The sequence below is a fragment of the Melanaphis sacchari genome, unplaced genomic scaffold (assembly GCF_002803265.2).
Source record: "Melanaphis sacchari strain LSU unplaced genomic scaffold, SCAv2.0 Contig21_pilon_pilon, whole genome shotgun sequence".
NCBI lineage: Eukaryota > Metazoa > Arthropoda > Insecta > Hemiptera > Aphididae > Melanaphis > Melanaphis sacchari.
This window is the reverse complement of record NW_020271096.1, coordinates 2,423,280-2,440,718: the sequence shown is the minus strand read 5'-3', so window position 1 is coordinate 2,440,718 and position 17,439 is coordinate 2,423,280. Positions and strand designations below refer to the sequence as shown.

At 27.3% G+C, this 17,439-nt stretch overlaps 1 protein-coding gene and 1 non-coding gene across 3 annotated transcripts; both read right to left on the bottom strand.

Moving 5' to 3' along the window:
• Positions 1-203: 203 nt before the first annotated feature.
• Positions 204-10,994, bottom strand: LOC112594055. 2 transcript variants are annotated; one of them, XM_025338665.1, is made up of 3 exons: positions 10,826-10,994; positions 691-815; positions 204-584 (listed from the first exon to the last, which is right to left on the bottom strand). In XM_025338665.1, exons 2-3 carry the CDS (start codon positions 706-708, stop codon positions 246-248), a joined length of 357 nt encoding a protein of 118 aa, XP_025194450.1. In that variant the 5' UTR covers positions 709-815; positions 10,826-10,994; the 3' UTR covers positions 204-245. The 2 variants fall into 2 exon arrangements, with proteins under 2 accessions (XP_025194450.1, XP_025194451.1); XM_025338666.1 differs by having other exon boundaries at positions 691-791.
• A 1,611-nt stretch (positions 10,995-12,605) lies between these two features.
• Positions 12,606-12,677, bottom strand: Trnah-gug. The gene has a single exon. It is a non-coding gene; the product is annotated as a tRNA-His (tRNA).
• Between the last annotated feature and the right edge of the window lie 4,762 nt (positions 12,678-17,439).

Genomic DNA, 17,439 nt, shown 5'->3' with positions numbered 1-17,439 from the left:
TTAACATACAATAAAGTTAATATCGAAATATGAAATCAAAATTAAATTATGAAAAAAAAAAAAATGTCATGTGTTGTATTAGATTTGTTACGATTATTTTAAACAATTAAAATACTATAAATTATTTTATTATAATTATTATTTATTATAAACAATCTTAAATAAAAGTGTTTCTACATTTTTATAAAATCTTAAATACCTATCTGATTAAAATTGTATTTTTACAAAAATTAAATAATTTTAATTTATAACCTATATCGTTGATGACTACCAATGAAATTTACTGGTTGCTGCACACCGAATAGTTGACCATCTGCAAGTCTTATGCCTCCATTGTATCCTTGGTTTTGATGTTCATATCCTAGTTTTTGATATGGATTGAAACTGTTTCCTCCTTGGTATCCGCTCCATCCTAAATTGTAACCCTGACCATTTATTTGGGAATACGGGAGGACATGACCCAAATATTTTCCTTGATCGAATCCGTCAAATTCGTGAGCAACACCCCTTTGCATGTATCTGTTTCCATATTGACCGTATGATCTGAGCGCCATGAGAACAACATAGACAGTGGTAAGCAGAATCTATTTATTTTTATATTTTTAAAACGATTTAGTATAACGAAATAACGACTATTTTATAGTGAAAAAAATTACGACACAGGTATAAAAAAGTAAGTATAAGATTTACCTTGACGATTGAATCCATTATTATGTTCGTACTAAATTGAACGTGGGCAGATGATTACTGGATGCTAACTCGAAACCGACTGAAGACCAAAACGACTGATACTGCGAAAAGGATCCAAACCGAGTCTACTTATATAGGGAAGTCGTTTACAAAAAAAAAAAAAAATGTGTAATAACTACCTGTTGGATAACAAATAACAAAACAAACTTTCCAATTTAGATCGATCGTATTAATTTTAGACTATTTCAATACTATTCATCGCATTGTATAATAGTTGAACGCCATAAAATCGGGTTTAGCACGTTATGCTTCAAAAATAACATTTTAAACTAAGGACGTATTTTATTTGCTAGTTCATTACATTTTTAATGGAATCTAGTTCCTTATATCATTTTGTTCGTTCACAATTTAAATAAATCGTGTATCTAATATTTAATACGATACTTATTAATTATTAATACCTATACACATATTATAAATATCGTTATAATATTTGAATATATAAAATTACTACTTCCTATGTCCAAATAATAACATTTATAACCGTTTGATTCGATTCGCGTGACCGCGGCACATCGATTTTTGTCGAAGAACAATATTGGCTACTATAAACTATGACCATACTATTATCATTTATCATATGGAGAATAATAAACGTATAAAATGAGTAATGGGCATCTACCTACGAACAGACTATACGTACAGGTACAATTGCGGATCGCAGCGGGCTAACCACAAGTAAAGTGCTGTTGAAGAGTTTCGACGTAAACATAATTAGAACGTCAACGTAGAATCGATATAGTGTGTTTAGCGTAACAAAAAATAAAGTGAACACTGTGTGACGACACTCGCAACGGTAATATTGAAAATCGTCATTTACGGTGTAGGGGGATGTCTGCGGTTACCGCATTTCCTGATGCTGCGGAACAATACAAAAATCAAAATAATGTACACTGTACAGCACAATATCATTTCTCCTATGGCTGTCGACTGTCGTGATCGCAATCGAATTTCACTCGTATCACACATTCAGACCAGTGCACGTCTCCGCGTGTGAAGTTAATACGATAATATTGTATTTATTTCGAGAAATTTAAAATTTGTACATGCAAAAAAACGCGATAAAATATACAAAAAAAAATATTATTATTTATTAAACAAATGCTTTAAATCTAAATTGAATATAAAATGTTAATAACTTTTAAAAAAAAAAACAAAAAAAAAAAAAAAAAATGATAAGATTAAATGAAAATTTAAAAATACAAAAATATTTTAAAAAAATTCTAAAATCAACAAAATATTGTTATAACTATAATAAACGTTATTCAAATGTATCACAATGAAATTATTGTATCGCGGGGTCTTCAATTTTTAAAAATAAAGTACATATTTTCAGATAGATCATAATATGTTTTTAATTTCTATGCTTACTAAAACAGCGTGTGACAATCTCATGATGTCATTTTTACGTATCGACACTTTTAATTTCCTTAATTTTCCCAAGAGTTAAATCGTAATTCGTAAGGGAAATCTAAAAGAGGTAATTGTTACCTAATTATTTTTATATTATACTATCATCATTCATCATAATGATGAACAAACGTTATTTCCTCTTGACTGTAATGTACATAATAATAATAATAATAATAATATAATGCAACAGTGCACTCACGAAAAAAAGAAGAGATAAATATCAAGATTGAGTATTTTGTTAATATAATATCGATAAATAATTATGAGTTATGACGATGATAAATTAAAAAATGATTTTGCAACGACACTACGCTACGAAACAGATTACACTCATCCCTTCTTTTGGACAAACTGATAACCTAAGCGTCTGATGTTATGCACACTACCGCTAGATCACGCCATAATGATGGTATACGTACATTCATATTATTCAAAATAATATAATAAATTAATAATCCAACAAAGTAATAATATTGTACAATACTCGACAACATTAGAATATCGTATAATAATATTATCGTTTCATATTATTTATTAATTTTTCCTGACGATATCATAGCTTGCACGCTGCAGATAAGAGTAAAATGACAAATGGGCCCTAAAATGATATTATTACGCACGCAATAAAAATTGCTTTCATTCTATCAAAAAAAAAAAATAATAATATTGGTTTTGCATAAGCTATAACTTTAATCGGTTTTTTTACTATTTTAATTATTTATAACGAATATTATTATATATCTACAGTATAATGGCATAGTAAAATATAAAAATCAAAAAAAAAATCGTGTTATTAAAATATTTTATTTTTTTAGATTACAGAATCATGAGAAATTTTTATAATTAACTTTTTGTTGTTGTTGTTGTTGAAGAAACCGCAGTAGAATACTTAATAGTCGGTAGATAGAATCACTCGAACAAAGAATATTCTGATTACGTGACTTATTGGACTGAATAACAATGTAAAAACAAAATATATATAAAAAAAACTCTAAAAAATATAACTTAATGAATTGTATCCACCGTCTGTTATTATTATCTACGTGTAGGAAATAAAGGAAATTATAATATAACATGAAATTATCAGGAAGTATTTTATCATTTTTAAGTAATTACGTTTAACAAATTGAATGGACAAGAGTTTCGCGGTTTCGCACTATTAACCGAATTAATTTGATAATTTTATGTCATACTTGAAAACCAAACGTCCAAAGGAGATAACTGATGACTGAAATAAAATTTAAATTTTATTAAAATAAAAAAAAACTTATACCTATGGACCATGGTGATAAATTCTTTTAAATATTCTACTGTAAATAGTATTGTAATATGTCAATGTATCGTCATACTCATACATCATATTGATATTGTGTATGAAAAAAAAAAAAAAGCCTATTGCGTGTGATAAATTTTTGAAAGATAATATTAAAGAATTAACTATCGAACTATTAATATCAGTTTTGGAATTAATTTATTTTTGCTTTTACAAAGATTAAAACAAATCATGGACTTAATAGTATTATGCATTCGTATTTTTACGATTTCAGGGTTTTACATGTAAAAGAAAGACTGAAAACCTATCGCATAGAAACACAATGATTCGAGTAAGAAGTTAACTTACTTATATAATTTATTATTATTTTTAATTTAACGTAATTTTACAGAACCCTCACAACGATGCGACAATATTGTCTATCGTCCGATAAGAAGTGTTTCTTGAAACCAGAAAAGTTTTTTTCATCTCAAAAATGAAGAAATATTAATTTAATAGCTCATACATTTATAAATTATCGTTAATTTTTTAAACAAGAAGTATCATAATAAAATAATATTCATTAATTTTTAATGTATATCATTTAATTACTATGCAGGAAGAAGACGAAGAATTTTTAACTTTGCGTTTATACTCAAGAATTTATCTATCAGTACACCGGATCATATATTTTTATTTTATGCATTATGTAATTGCAAGAAACGCTGAATACTGAAGAGGAAGTATAAATTAGGTGGATTTTATTAAGCTCTATCCCCCTATTTAAAATGCTTATACCTATGATAGCCTAAACAGCTGGGACCATAAAACTGCACCGACTCTTGAAATTGGTAATTTATGCTCCGGCACATATTTCGTGACCGGTAGCTATTCAGTCTAAATTCTTCGAATCTATTCAAGACGTCAAGCCATTTCGTGGCGATTAACTAATTCCATTTTCAACCCACCCGGCTTATTTCTTGTAGTTTACATCCTATGCTTGAACGTTTTTATTTTCATCTTATTACAATATTACGATTTACGACACGTATGTTCCTACATATTGTGACGCACATACCTTTAGATGTATAGTATAATAATAATATTGCGTATCTCGTGATCATCACGAATTTTTTTTCCATACACAATAATGACGGCTGTGTCCATTCAACATTTACATTACATGTCAAGTATTTGTGTGGCTAACCTTTTTGATAATTTATTATTAATGTTATATATCGCCTGATAAAAATATCTATAAAATCGTATGCCCGTCACCCGTCATTGAGGCGCCAAAGGAGTGATTAAAATCTAAATATGCCATAATTGAATAGGCCCAGTCAAAATAAATATTTTGCGCGTTTCACCGGTATTCAACCAGCAAGCCAATCATCTGACATATCACCCTTTATGGCCTCGACAATCGGCTTTCGTCGTTTTTAAAAACATTTTTTTTTTCGCATTAGCTCAGAACGTATAATCTCTTTTCTGCTATCTATAATATGGGTGGTATACGATTGCGAATGAACTTTTTTCCGTAACACGATTGCGAACGTTTTTATCTGCCTTTAATCGCGCGTCGTTGCCAGATTCAGTGTTAGTTAATTACAAATTTTTAAATAATAGTTTTTAAAATAATTAAATAGTTTAAGGGATTTTCTGCTATTTCACCGCGTGATAAAATAAGTAGGTACGATGTACATTTTTTAACGTGTTATACATTATGTGTAGCATTATTATTAATATTTATACTCCGAAATTATTTTAATTAATCAACATTTTAAACACTTCATATTTTTTTATATAATTTTATTTTAGTTTATAACATAGTTATAATATAACATGGTGTTATTAATATGGAATAGTTTTTACTTAAAAAAAATGTTTTAAATGAATTCCCGAACAAAATAAAACATATTCAGAAATTATAAGCTTGGCAACGTAGCTTTTAAAAACGTTCGCAATCGTTCGTTTTTCGGCAAAAAAAAAAAAAAAAAAGGAATTCTCTGATAAGCGACATTCGTTCGCATTTGTGTTATAAAAAAGGTAAAACGTTCGTAATCGTGTTGCACCGCCATAGGCTATAATATTACTTACAATGCTTGTAGGCCGTTGTTCAAACTTTTCAAATCTAAAATTACGATATTGGTCCTGATTAAAAGTAATTAAAAGTAATTATTGCTTTCCAGATGAGTTTAGTCGGTTGTTGGCGTTCGTATTTTTGTATATATGATTATTATATGACCACAGTATTTATCTAATTTATCTACAGGAACGATGTGAAACGTTATTCAGGAATTTAAACGCTTCACATAGGTAAGTAATGTGACACTGCGGTCATTAATATTAGAAAAATGTATGTGCTTCAAATATATTGTGTATGTGTGAGTTCTCTGTACGTGTTAAGTGAATGTGCCTAAATGATATTTAATATTGCAAAGCGTGTAAAAATGATATCTCCGAACAAGACGTGCATTATAATATTATTTACATTTGTTACGTACACACGTAGGTATAGTATAATCATCGTTTTTCAATACAAAGAATACGGTATAATCGCGCTCTCATAATATTTTTACCGCTATAATCAAATGTATTTTTTTATCATCACAATGCAGTATATACCCATAATTTCATCATTAAGTCAATTCGATAACGACTCTCGTATTTTTTCATTCATAATTTTAAATATTAAAAAATCGGTGTTATTCGTGCAGGTAATTAATTTGTAAATTACCGTGAATTTTTACAATACAAATTGTCGATGCATTATAATATATTAATATGTAAGTTTTATGTGCTCGAATCGGGATATTAATTTGATTAGGAGACGGTGAATTCAAACTTCTTTTTAGAATCCTTATCAAATCACTTTTATAAATTATCACATGAATCAAATGCATCAATATAAACCGTTGGATGCCTACGTATTGAAAGCACAAGTTTTTAGATTACGTACCTATATATCCCATAAAAAAGGCTCTATTTCTAGGTGATTATAAACTCTCCCGAATTGCATGATAATACTATAAATTGCAATCCTGGATAGACTTCTGTTATACCTAAATGGTATATTATGTTAAATACAATCTATCAGAGCCATTTTTACCCTTGAAGTATAATATGTAAATTTGACAGTCTTAAAAATATATCATCTACAGCCACGCCAACGGTAACTGTTATACAATGATATGCTGATTTTAATTCATTTATTTAAAAAAATCAAAAATGCGTCTTAACGTGTACCTATAAAAATTAAGAACAAAATTTAAAAACTAGTTAAAAAAAAAAAAATCTAATAAAAACTATAAACATACTACATACATAATAAAGATTCGCATCAATTGTCAATGTTATTAATTCAATTGTTATAACTTAATCTATGAAAAATACTATTCGTAGATATTGAATATTTTAATTTATTATAATATAATATTCAAAATAAAATAAATCTCGTCAACACTTAAAGAAACAACCTAGGAGATATTATATACTTAGTAAGACAACACGTTGACCCAATAGACTTAACATATTATAAAATATATTAATACTATACTCTTCAGAGTTCAGGTATCGAACTGAAGACGACCCAGGAAAGTCGTAACCTTAGGGTAGATTGTTATGCGATTACATAACAATCGACAAGTTTAACCAACCTCATAATCCCTCTGGTCAAATCTCATTATAATTATCTTTAGCACGTTCTTTAAAAATATGAAATTAATTAAAATTTATAATCATGAACGATACGATGGGATTTTAATTTTTAAGTATTTTATTCTTTCGTCATCTTAAATCGAAGTCAATGTTGAATTGTTGCGTGCACAGTCGACGAGTCTTAACGTTCAAAATTTAATATTAATAAAATTATAATCAATGTATATTTGTGACGCCTGTGACCTAATTCAAAACTATTGTTTTATGTCTAATGACTAATACGATGTTATACAACATACGCGTATAAATATTTAATTTGTGTTGAACACTACGCAAATATAATAATAATTTGAAAAAAAAAATGATGATTACAAAAATCGATAATATGGCAGTGATAATTTTACAAAATTGAAAGTATCAATCAGCTAAATTAACAAATTGGTAAAACCTAATGACTAATAAAAACGATAACAATCAGTGAAAATAGAACATAAATAATTTTGAAATCTGTGTTACAACTTACAACTTATCAAATCATCGTCATAAATTTATAACTAATTAATACTGTAAAATTATTTAAAACTAATAAAGTAATAAGTTATTAATTTTATCTCTTATTTATTTAAACATAATGTTGATGCGAGATTAAAAAAAATATATATTTATCTTAAATTATTCAAACGATAAATAATGAAGTTTATTATTTTATCATAATTTAAAAGCATTATTCATCAAAACTTAGAATTTCCACGTATATTATATATTAATTATAAACTTAACTATACTACGTATAATTTTTGATTTATTTTAAGAAAAAATGTATGTGTATTATGAATCTATAATTACTATTATATACGGTAGTTACAAAAACATTAAATACAATTGAAAAATTAAATTTCAAGTTATATAAATGTTTATAATTATAATAATTAAATACTACATCATCCAAGAAAAAATTATATTAACTTACCTTAATTATAAAAATAAAATAAATTATTTAAATTATTAAATTCAAAAAGAAACATATCACAAAATATGTTTAGTAATAGCATAGGCTGAAAAACCATTTCCGCTAAAAATTATTTTTTTGTATACCTAAAATGATGTTCATTTTTAACGCTATCCATATAGTGATCTAATCCGAACTGCACCCATACTTGTCTACATTTTATTTAATTAAATTTTTAGTTGTTTATTTTAATTGTGGTCTAATAACAGCCTATGAGTAATGATATTATACATAATATGTTATACTTTTATCCTGGTAGAGTAATATTAGTTTTAGGTATGTTTTAAGTTTAAAAGTTTTAATAACAGTCTAACAGTGAGAAACAATTAAGTACACTCATACTATTATTATAACGATTACAATATTGAAAAAAGTCAACAAATCTTTATTATTATGTGTTTAATATATTGTTTTAAAATCAATACAATTCTTCAACTTACAACTAGAACAACCGTTCAATCATTTATTCCTCTTTCTATCACTAACTACATGTGCAATATACCCAATTGGTGGTCAATGTCTTGCCGCCAACGATGATTTTATTTTTGAAACTCAATAATTCTTTATAATTCGTTTATTTCATAAGTGTTATTAATAAAATTTCTAGTTTGTAATTTTATTTAAATCTAACCTGTAAAATGTATATTTATATAAAAAAGTCCATATGCCTGTATATTCAGTAAATAAATAAATAAATACTTTACATCAATACAACATAGTTATAACACTTATAACGTCAAAGTTTTAAATAAATAGGTTCGTTATTATGGATTATAGGTACTCAGGAAACTATTATATGAATGCGTTTCACGGTATTTACCGGTCTGTATTTTGATCGTAAATATTGATCTACACGGCAAGCCAAGTAAATTCCACAGAACAACTCAAAAGTGATTAATATTGTGAAAAAGACCGGAAGCAGAATTAAGTATACGGCGTTGGAACTATAAAGATACTAACTTATCGTGTAGGTAACTCATAAGAGGTCAATATTCAATAATAAAATAAACATGATATGAATAATTGTGATAAATAACGCATTTTAAATAAAGCAAACCAAATTATACACGATTCGTACAAACTGTATAGATTGTAAATACAATAAACGCTCTTCTTTCTTAAAAATATCTATATATCTCGAAAATTGAAACAACAAAACGCTTATAGGTGAAATTATGTAATAATATGTATTTCATAAAGTCAATAAATAATTACATGAATGGAACATGTAACAAATAATAAATATTATAAATATGTTCTAATAACATATAAATATATTAAATGATCCACATAATATTACCTATCTCAACGATTTAAAATACTGCACTAAAAGATTCGGTAATTTCTGTTAATATATTATAAACATTAATTCCTGGTCATTTTATTATATTTTAAAGAATAAGTGAATTCAGATATCATTAGATCTTTAAATAGAATAATAAATGTCATATTTTGTTATTGATATTTGCTCATATATTTTAATCAAATCATCAATTTAGTTTTAAAGCAATTAAAAAAATATCTGACTAGTGTCACAAGTCTTAAAATAACAAAGAATATTTTTTTCTAATTGTGAAACACAAGTATACTGCTCGACATATCACATATACAAAATCAATAATCTAATCTATCTTTGTATTTTATCAGTTATAGCAATAAAAAAAATGTGTTCAAATCAATAGTTATTTATATTAGGTATACAGGTATACTCATTGAAAAAACAAGCATTTACTATTTTGACATTTAATTTCTTTTATTTATCTTTCACCGTTCATAAATTTTACAGTAAGTTTTCAAATTTATTCTTCCCATCCCCGAGTATAGCTACGTAGGAAACATATAACTACATTTTATTGCTGAGTAAATGGTTAAGCTAATTTTATTCGGACATTGTATACGATTAAACATTTACATATTTTATTTGAATGTAATGAACGACAATCAGCCAGCTGGTAAATAACGACGTTTTTAAATTTTTCCAAAACCATTAAATATTAATAAAAAAAAAAAAAAAATATAAATACACTTTATCTCGGCGACGATACAATTAACTATATTATGATGTATTATATTGCGGTGGAAGGTTTATAATAATTTACATCCTTCCTCCATACGAGCACCGAATTAACCATACAATTTGAAACTCTATATACTTTATAAATAATAATAATATAATAGTATGAACTTTCATTTTCAATTGTAATAATGTGTGCATCCATATTGTTTTTGAAGATGAAAGATCCACGAAACCGAAAAGTTAGATTAAGTAATTGTGATGTAGATAATATTTGATCTCACGTTTCCATTGTACAGGTAATAATTCGTTTTATTGTAAATGAATATTATTTGTATTTCACTTACGAACATCTCTCATGATAATCTGAATCGGCAATTTTATTGTCAATTATTGTCAATAAAATTATAATATATTATTTAAATATTCTGTGTATACACCGCAAATATAATTTAATAATTGTAAATAAATTGAGAAAAAATATGCCAAAAATAAAACAGACTTAATTTATCATTATTAAATTTAAAAAAAAACTTTCAAAAATATACACTATTCAGTAACATAACAGTAAATAGCTTATTAAATTAGAAACAATCATAGAATATTTACATATGCATTACAAAAAAAAAAAAAAACATTACTATACAAAATACAGTCAACGGTTTTTAAAACCAAATCAAAACAAAGTACCTATACCTATATTACATATTTTTCTAATATTGTGACTTACGGTTGTCAAACAATTTTATTTATCGATTTTGTCCACTTTGGAAGCGATTCAATGGGGTACCTAAGGACCACCCTCGAAATCCCATATTTCTTAAAAAATTGTATCACGTTGATGATTAGTCGATTTCATTATTTTTTCAAAAAGATCACCATTAAAACGGCACTTTATTCATTACTGCTATAGCAGTACTGACCTCCGACAGAGCATATTCCTATGGCGGCCGTAATTAATTCGTAATAAATAATCAACAAAATAAATCGTAATAAATATTACGTATTGACGTATTATGTTGGATTTATCGATAGCGAAAATAGTAACAGTTATCACTAAATAAATTATAACTAATCAACAAAAGAATAAAAATGGAAAATACGTGTGTATAATTTTTTTTTTTATTTACTTATCATAATTAAAATGTTTCAGCACATTAAATGCTGTTACAAGTACAGTAAGTTATAATTACAATTTAAAATTTAATATCAATATTAAATTAATATTATTAATATATTTTTTTTTTTTTTTGTGTGTGGGAGTGTACAATTTTAAAGATGTGTATAAGCAGATTAAAAATAGAGTGCCCAATGGTCCATGAGATGTCCTGGGTCAGAACAACTTATACTCTTACATAAGAGACCATTGAAAATATCACTGCTATAGCAGTAATATTTAAAAATGACCCCTGACGTCAACTATTCGTATTACTGCTATACCAGTAATATTTGGCAACTGTACATCAACGTTAAAAACAATAATAATGCAAAAAAAAAAAGAAATGTATTATACCATTAACTGTTATAAAACACTACAACTGTGTAGTTATAGGGGTATGTCGTATGTACCTATTAGTATAAAGTATAAATAAATTATGGTAATATAAAATATACTATGATGTAATATTATTATGAATATTATGACTTAGTTACCCCAACCAAGTCTCTGGAACTGCCACAAATATTAATATTTCACATATGCACTACAAGTATTAATAGTATAGCACTATTATACGCTAATAAAAAATGTTTGCTTCATTTATTCAAGGGAAGCGCGGTTGAATTTTTTATTTTTGAGGATTTGTGAACCAAAAAAGTTTGGGAACCACTGGTGTAAATATAACAATATAATAAATATATCGGTATTCTTTATGGGATCTTTTGCTTCCCATAATCTTTTTTTTTTTTTTGCAGACCTCCTCAGGCTTAAATTTAAGGCACTGCAAACTATACAGCTACATAAGGCGCCAAAATTGTATTTAATATTTATTTTGTTTTTATGTGCCTAATGAACTTACATAATTTTAAATTTATTTATTTTTTTTTTTTTAATTTATCTTATTTAGGTTCGGCAACTGAGGTCATTAGCTATGGATAGGAACAATAGGTGTTTTGTGTAAGGTATTTGTTTGTAAAGTTTTAGGTTAGTACGGCGGTTGGAACCACGATGTGTATGTGAGTGCGCCATGAATCCGTCACTCTGGTGGTCACCCATCCGAGAACTAGTGACGCCGGCTGATGCTTGACCTCAGAATACATTAGTGGCTGAGGCCAACCACCGCGTCACACCAGGTCACCAAAATTTATTTTACATCGCCCAGTGAGCAGAAATTGTATTTTGTGAAATGTTTGCCAATTATAATAAGAAATAATATATTTCAAATATTAATATTACGGAGAAGAAAAAATTGAAAGGATTAAATTATTTATAAAGAAAAATATGACATGAAAAAGTATAAAAATAAATATACAATATATAATTACGTGAAAAAAAACTGCAAAATATAGTGTGCCGTGACCAGGATTCGAACCTGGGTTATTGCGGCCACAACGCAAGGTCCTAACCACTAGACGATCACGGCAGATAACAAAATTGTTCGAATTAATTATATTTAACTTTAAATACCATTTATAAATTTTATTATTTGTAATACACTGATAAACTTATTCTTAAAAAGATGAAAATAATATATTTATAATGTTATATCTTATTTAATTATATCCAATAATTCCGCAACAAGCGACATTATTCAGAGATAAACATGACTGTATTTTCTTACTGAATAAAAAATATCTATGTTTATAAAAAAATAAATAAATAAAATAAAAAATTAAGAATACAATTGTTTTTACTTGTAAAAAAAAAAAAAAAAATGTATTCTTAATAAGGTTGCGACGAATCAGGTCAAAAAGATCGCAAACGGTAAAATGTAAATACCTATGTAAATATCGTTTAAAATTCGAGAAAAATCGCTGGACAGTAGGTAACAAAAATACCTAATAATACTATGATTCCAACAATAACAAGAATTGTATGAACACGAACGGTTATAATAGAAAATAATTTTTACAACTAGTAGGACAGTTATATTATTACAGTTATACACTTACCTATACTATAAAAGTTTAGCTATGAACAAATCAAAAACTATAAAGAAGCTAACCGCATTGTTAAAAGCATCAATGGGGTGTTGCACGGGGGCGGCACCCGTCGAAAGGCCAAGCCTGCCAAAAATGCTGGATCGGCTGAGCGTATTATTTAACAACAGCAAGAATAGCAGAAGCTCGAGCACGCACAGCACGACTATGGGGGTAAAAAGTGTCAGATCCGGAACGGAAGATCTGAACAGCAGCGGCGGCGATGTCGACCGCGTCGCCATTGTCAGCTATGAATTGATCCGGAAGTACTCCGCGGCACTGTACAACGCGCCGGAACGTGCCCCCCCTCCCACCAAAGAAATTCTTGAAAATTTCTATTCAAATATTTTTGTACGTAATTTGTATGAATTTGTTTGACGGTTCTCAGAAATTGTACGACACCAGTATTCGAGCAATATCGAAAATACAGAAGAGGGACTGACGACATATGTTTTCAACTCCCCCTCTCCAAATATAAATCATTTAGCATTCGTATATTTTGTAATCAGCGTTTCAAGAAATCAATTTATACGAATTTGTTTGACCATGTTTGAAATTTGTATGAAACCTATCCAGCGTAATAATCGAAATACCCATTTTCCTGTTTAAGTTATTTGCTTATATACCTAGGTACTGTTATATTCAGTGCATTTTTAAAACAGTTTGGAGAAAACCTTTAATTGAGCCTAATGAAGTTGTTGCAGCTGTAATGCATTTCAAAGAGAGAGTGAGATGAAAATGATGAATAACTATGGTGAAAACAGTATAGTAAGTACTAAGTAGGTACTTTTATAATCAGGGCCGTCCTGAAATACAAACTTCCATATAATACTTTTTACAGCCACTCGTATTCGATTTTGATATTACAAATTAACAGCATTAATAATATACTTCAAATTTCAATACTTCTTACAAGTTACAAGTTATAATTGTAAAACAAAAATTTTAACACTAACGTCACCAACCACTGTTATTTCGTTATTGTGACTTCAACTTAAAACTGTTCAAGAAAGTAAAATAAAAAAAATTAATTAAATTTGTTTGGGTAATGAATAATGAGTAATAAATAATAACTAGGCATACATTTTACGATCAAAATTCAAAAGTAGTTTTATAGCTTTATTTATAGAGTATCTGAGTATAGACTACTTAGTACCTAGTTCCCAGTGACTACTAACAATCTTTCAATCATAGCGAAGTCGTAATCGACGGTATTCGTCATTCGGGTATTCTTAAAAATCCCATTTCTTTGCCATGATCACACACCTAAAAATAAACTATAGTGTCGATATTTCGATAGCATAATAAATTATAATAATAACATATCCATTATCGATATAATATGACCTATAGGAAATATCAATGCGTTTTATCCGAATATTCCTAATTTAATAATAATAAAAAAAAAACCATATTATTCGCCATAAATTATTTTAATTTAATACAATATTTGTATTTTGTAAAATATATTATGTCATAATAATATAAAGAAAATAAATACCTCTCTCTCTTTCTTTCCCTATCTCTCTCTTTTTGAACCTTTCTGGCACTCAGAATCTTTAGTGTCATCGTCTCACAAATAATCAATCGCGTCAGCTTGTGTTTACATGTATATTATAATATACTGTTATGGAACGCATAATATAATACCTGTTTCTGGACAACGTAGTTGTCCGTGTTATTCAAATTTTCACAGGGCGTAAAACACGTAAAATATAATATAGTCAATGCTGGTCGCTGGAAAGGATAACATTGAATTGAGTCCCGTAAATACTTTTGGGTTGTAGGAGTTAAATCCGACCAATATTGTTAGGTTATTCGAGTTGATTCGTCCCTTTCTTTAATTGTAATAATAAGTATAAAGAATCAGTTAACTAAAAAATATTAAAAATAATAATAAATAAAGATAATTTTTTCCTAGAGAATAATTTTTTAACAACAGTTATAAAAAAATTGAAAACTTGTTATACTTATAAATATTTCAATAAATAGTTAAAATTTGTTGAAAATTTTATCATAATAAAGATATGGAAAATAATAATTTGGAAATTGCAAATACGTGCTATTATCTTATTATTTTTGGAAGTATAACATAGTACTTATTAAAAATTGTTTGAGGAAAAATAATTATATTTAACGGGTGAATATCTAAACGTACACTCCACTTTTCACTCGTAATAATTTAGTAATTAAGTGAGTATTAACTAATTGTGCGTCACCGACTATACATATAGGTAATTATGACATTTTATCTGTATGGACTCAATTCAGAGATATTGATATAATAATAGCTGGACTCAGTTCAAACACATAAAAGTAGCGTGGACTCAATTCAATATCACCGGCTGTAAATACGTTTAGAAGTTTTCCTTTGTGCTAAATACAGGTAGGATATAATCATATAATAATTATAATTAAATTTGGGTCAGGGTATTACAAGATATAGACGCCTATATTATACAACATCATATTGGCTACCTACAATTTATATATACATACAATAAATAAAGTACGATAGTGTTACTACAGCACTAGAGGGCAACACAGCGACTGAGATTATGATAATATAGTATAACAGTACCTAAATATTGAATGTACACGGTACACAAGAAATGTTTTTGGTATTCTGTGAACATATATTTCACTAGTCTTAACCATGAATGTTGTTAAAGTGTAAAATGTATTATTTATCACAACATCCAAGTTAAGTCAATCATGTAGTCTTGTATAACAAATTATCAGCCTCCCCCTAGAGAAAAATCGTCCCGGCTAGACTAGTGTAATATTTATAGAGTTCAATGCGATCTAAATAAAATCTTACTTTTTCAAAAACAAAAAACAATAGAAAAAACAATTTAAATCTGACAATTTTATTAGACGTGATCTGTTTTTTCGCGTATTCGTTTTTCATTGTTGAAATCATTTGATTTCATATTTTCCATTATCATGACTCAACTTGTAAAATTGAATTTTGATTTTTGACCACCATAAAATTTAACCAGAAATTACCAGAATTTCACCGCTTAATTAATAACATACACTCTAAGGCCTCAGTGGTTCTTGTAATTTTTTCGACAAAAACAAAATTTTACTGTGACAAAATTTTATGACTTCTGCTGGTCCTATTTTAATATTTTAATAACCTTAAGATTGACGTAAAAAAGACAATTTTTGAATTATGAATTTCAACGTAGGATAAACGCTTTCAAAATATAGACATTTTGTTTGACCATACCAAAGTTAGAAAATAATAATTTCGAAATCACTTTGATTAAGTTTCACAGATAATATGTTAAAGAATTAAATTCTCATAAGTTAACATAAGATCAACAAAAGTTTCAATATTTTGTCACAGTGAAATGTCTAAAAAGTACGTAGGTACCTTTATTATCGATTGACAAAAACCTCCTTACTAGAGAATATGCATTTTACTCGTAACCTAGCAATTGTTATTATTTTTTAAATTTACAACCCATTGAATTTTAAATATCATTGAAACGACTACCACTGAAGCAAATCGTAATAGAATAAATTACAATGTAGTTATATATATATTATGTTGTCAATTCTTTGTGACCAAGAATTGTTTCGATGATAATACTATTTACATCAAATATACAACAATACTAATAATTTGTGAAATATTAAAGCAATGACATGTGTGTATATCAAACTCGTATAATGTTTATTATAAATATTTAATTTCAGGCTGGTATTTTAATGCATTTCAATTTTTACTTTTTGCTTAAACAAATAAGCGGAAAATATGTTTAAGGTTGAACTTATTTGTTTTTATCACCAACTTATGGCACTTTATTTTTTGAGGTTTTTCAGTCAATTATACTATTTTTTTTTTTTATTATTATATATATTTGAATATTGCAATTATTATAGTATAAAATACTTTCAATGCATATATAATTATAATGCATATTTTTAATTTTACTGAGTTTTCAGGACATAAAAATCTTAATTTCCATAATAAATACATGCCATACCTATGCACACGATATAATAATATATTTATATATATATATATATATATATATATATATCAAGATCAGAAATCCATATAATTATTAAGGTTTTTAAATAATTGACAATACTGTTATTACGTCGTATACCAATAATAACACATTTGTCAACTTTTTAGTCCAACATTTCCAGTGTAATGAATGAAAACACAGAATATAAAAACGTATGACG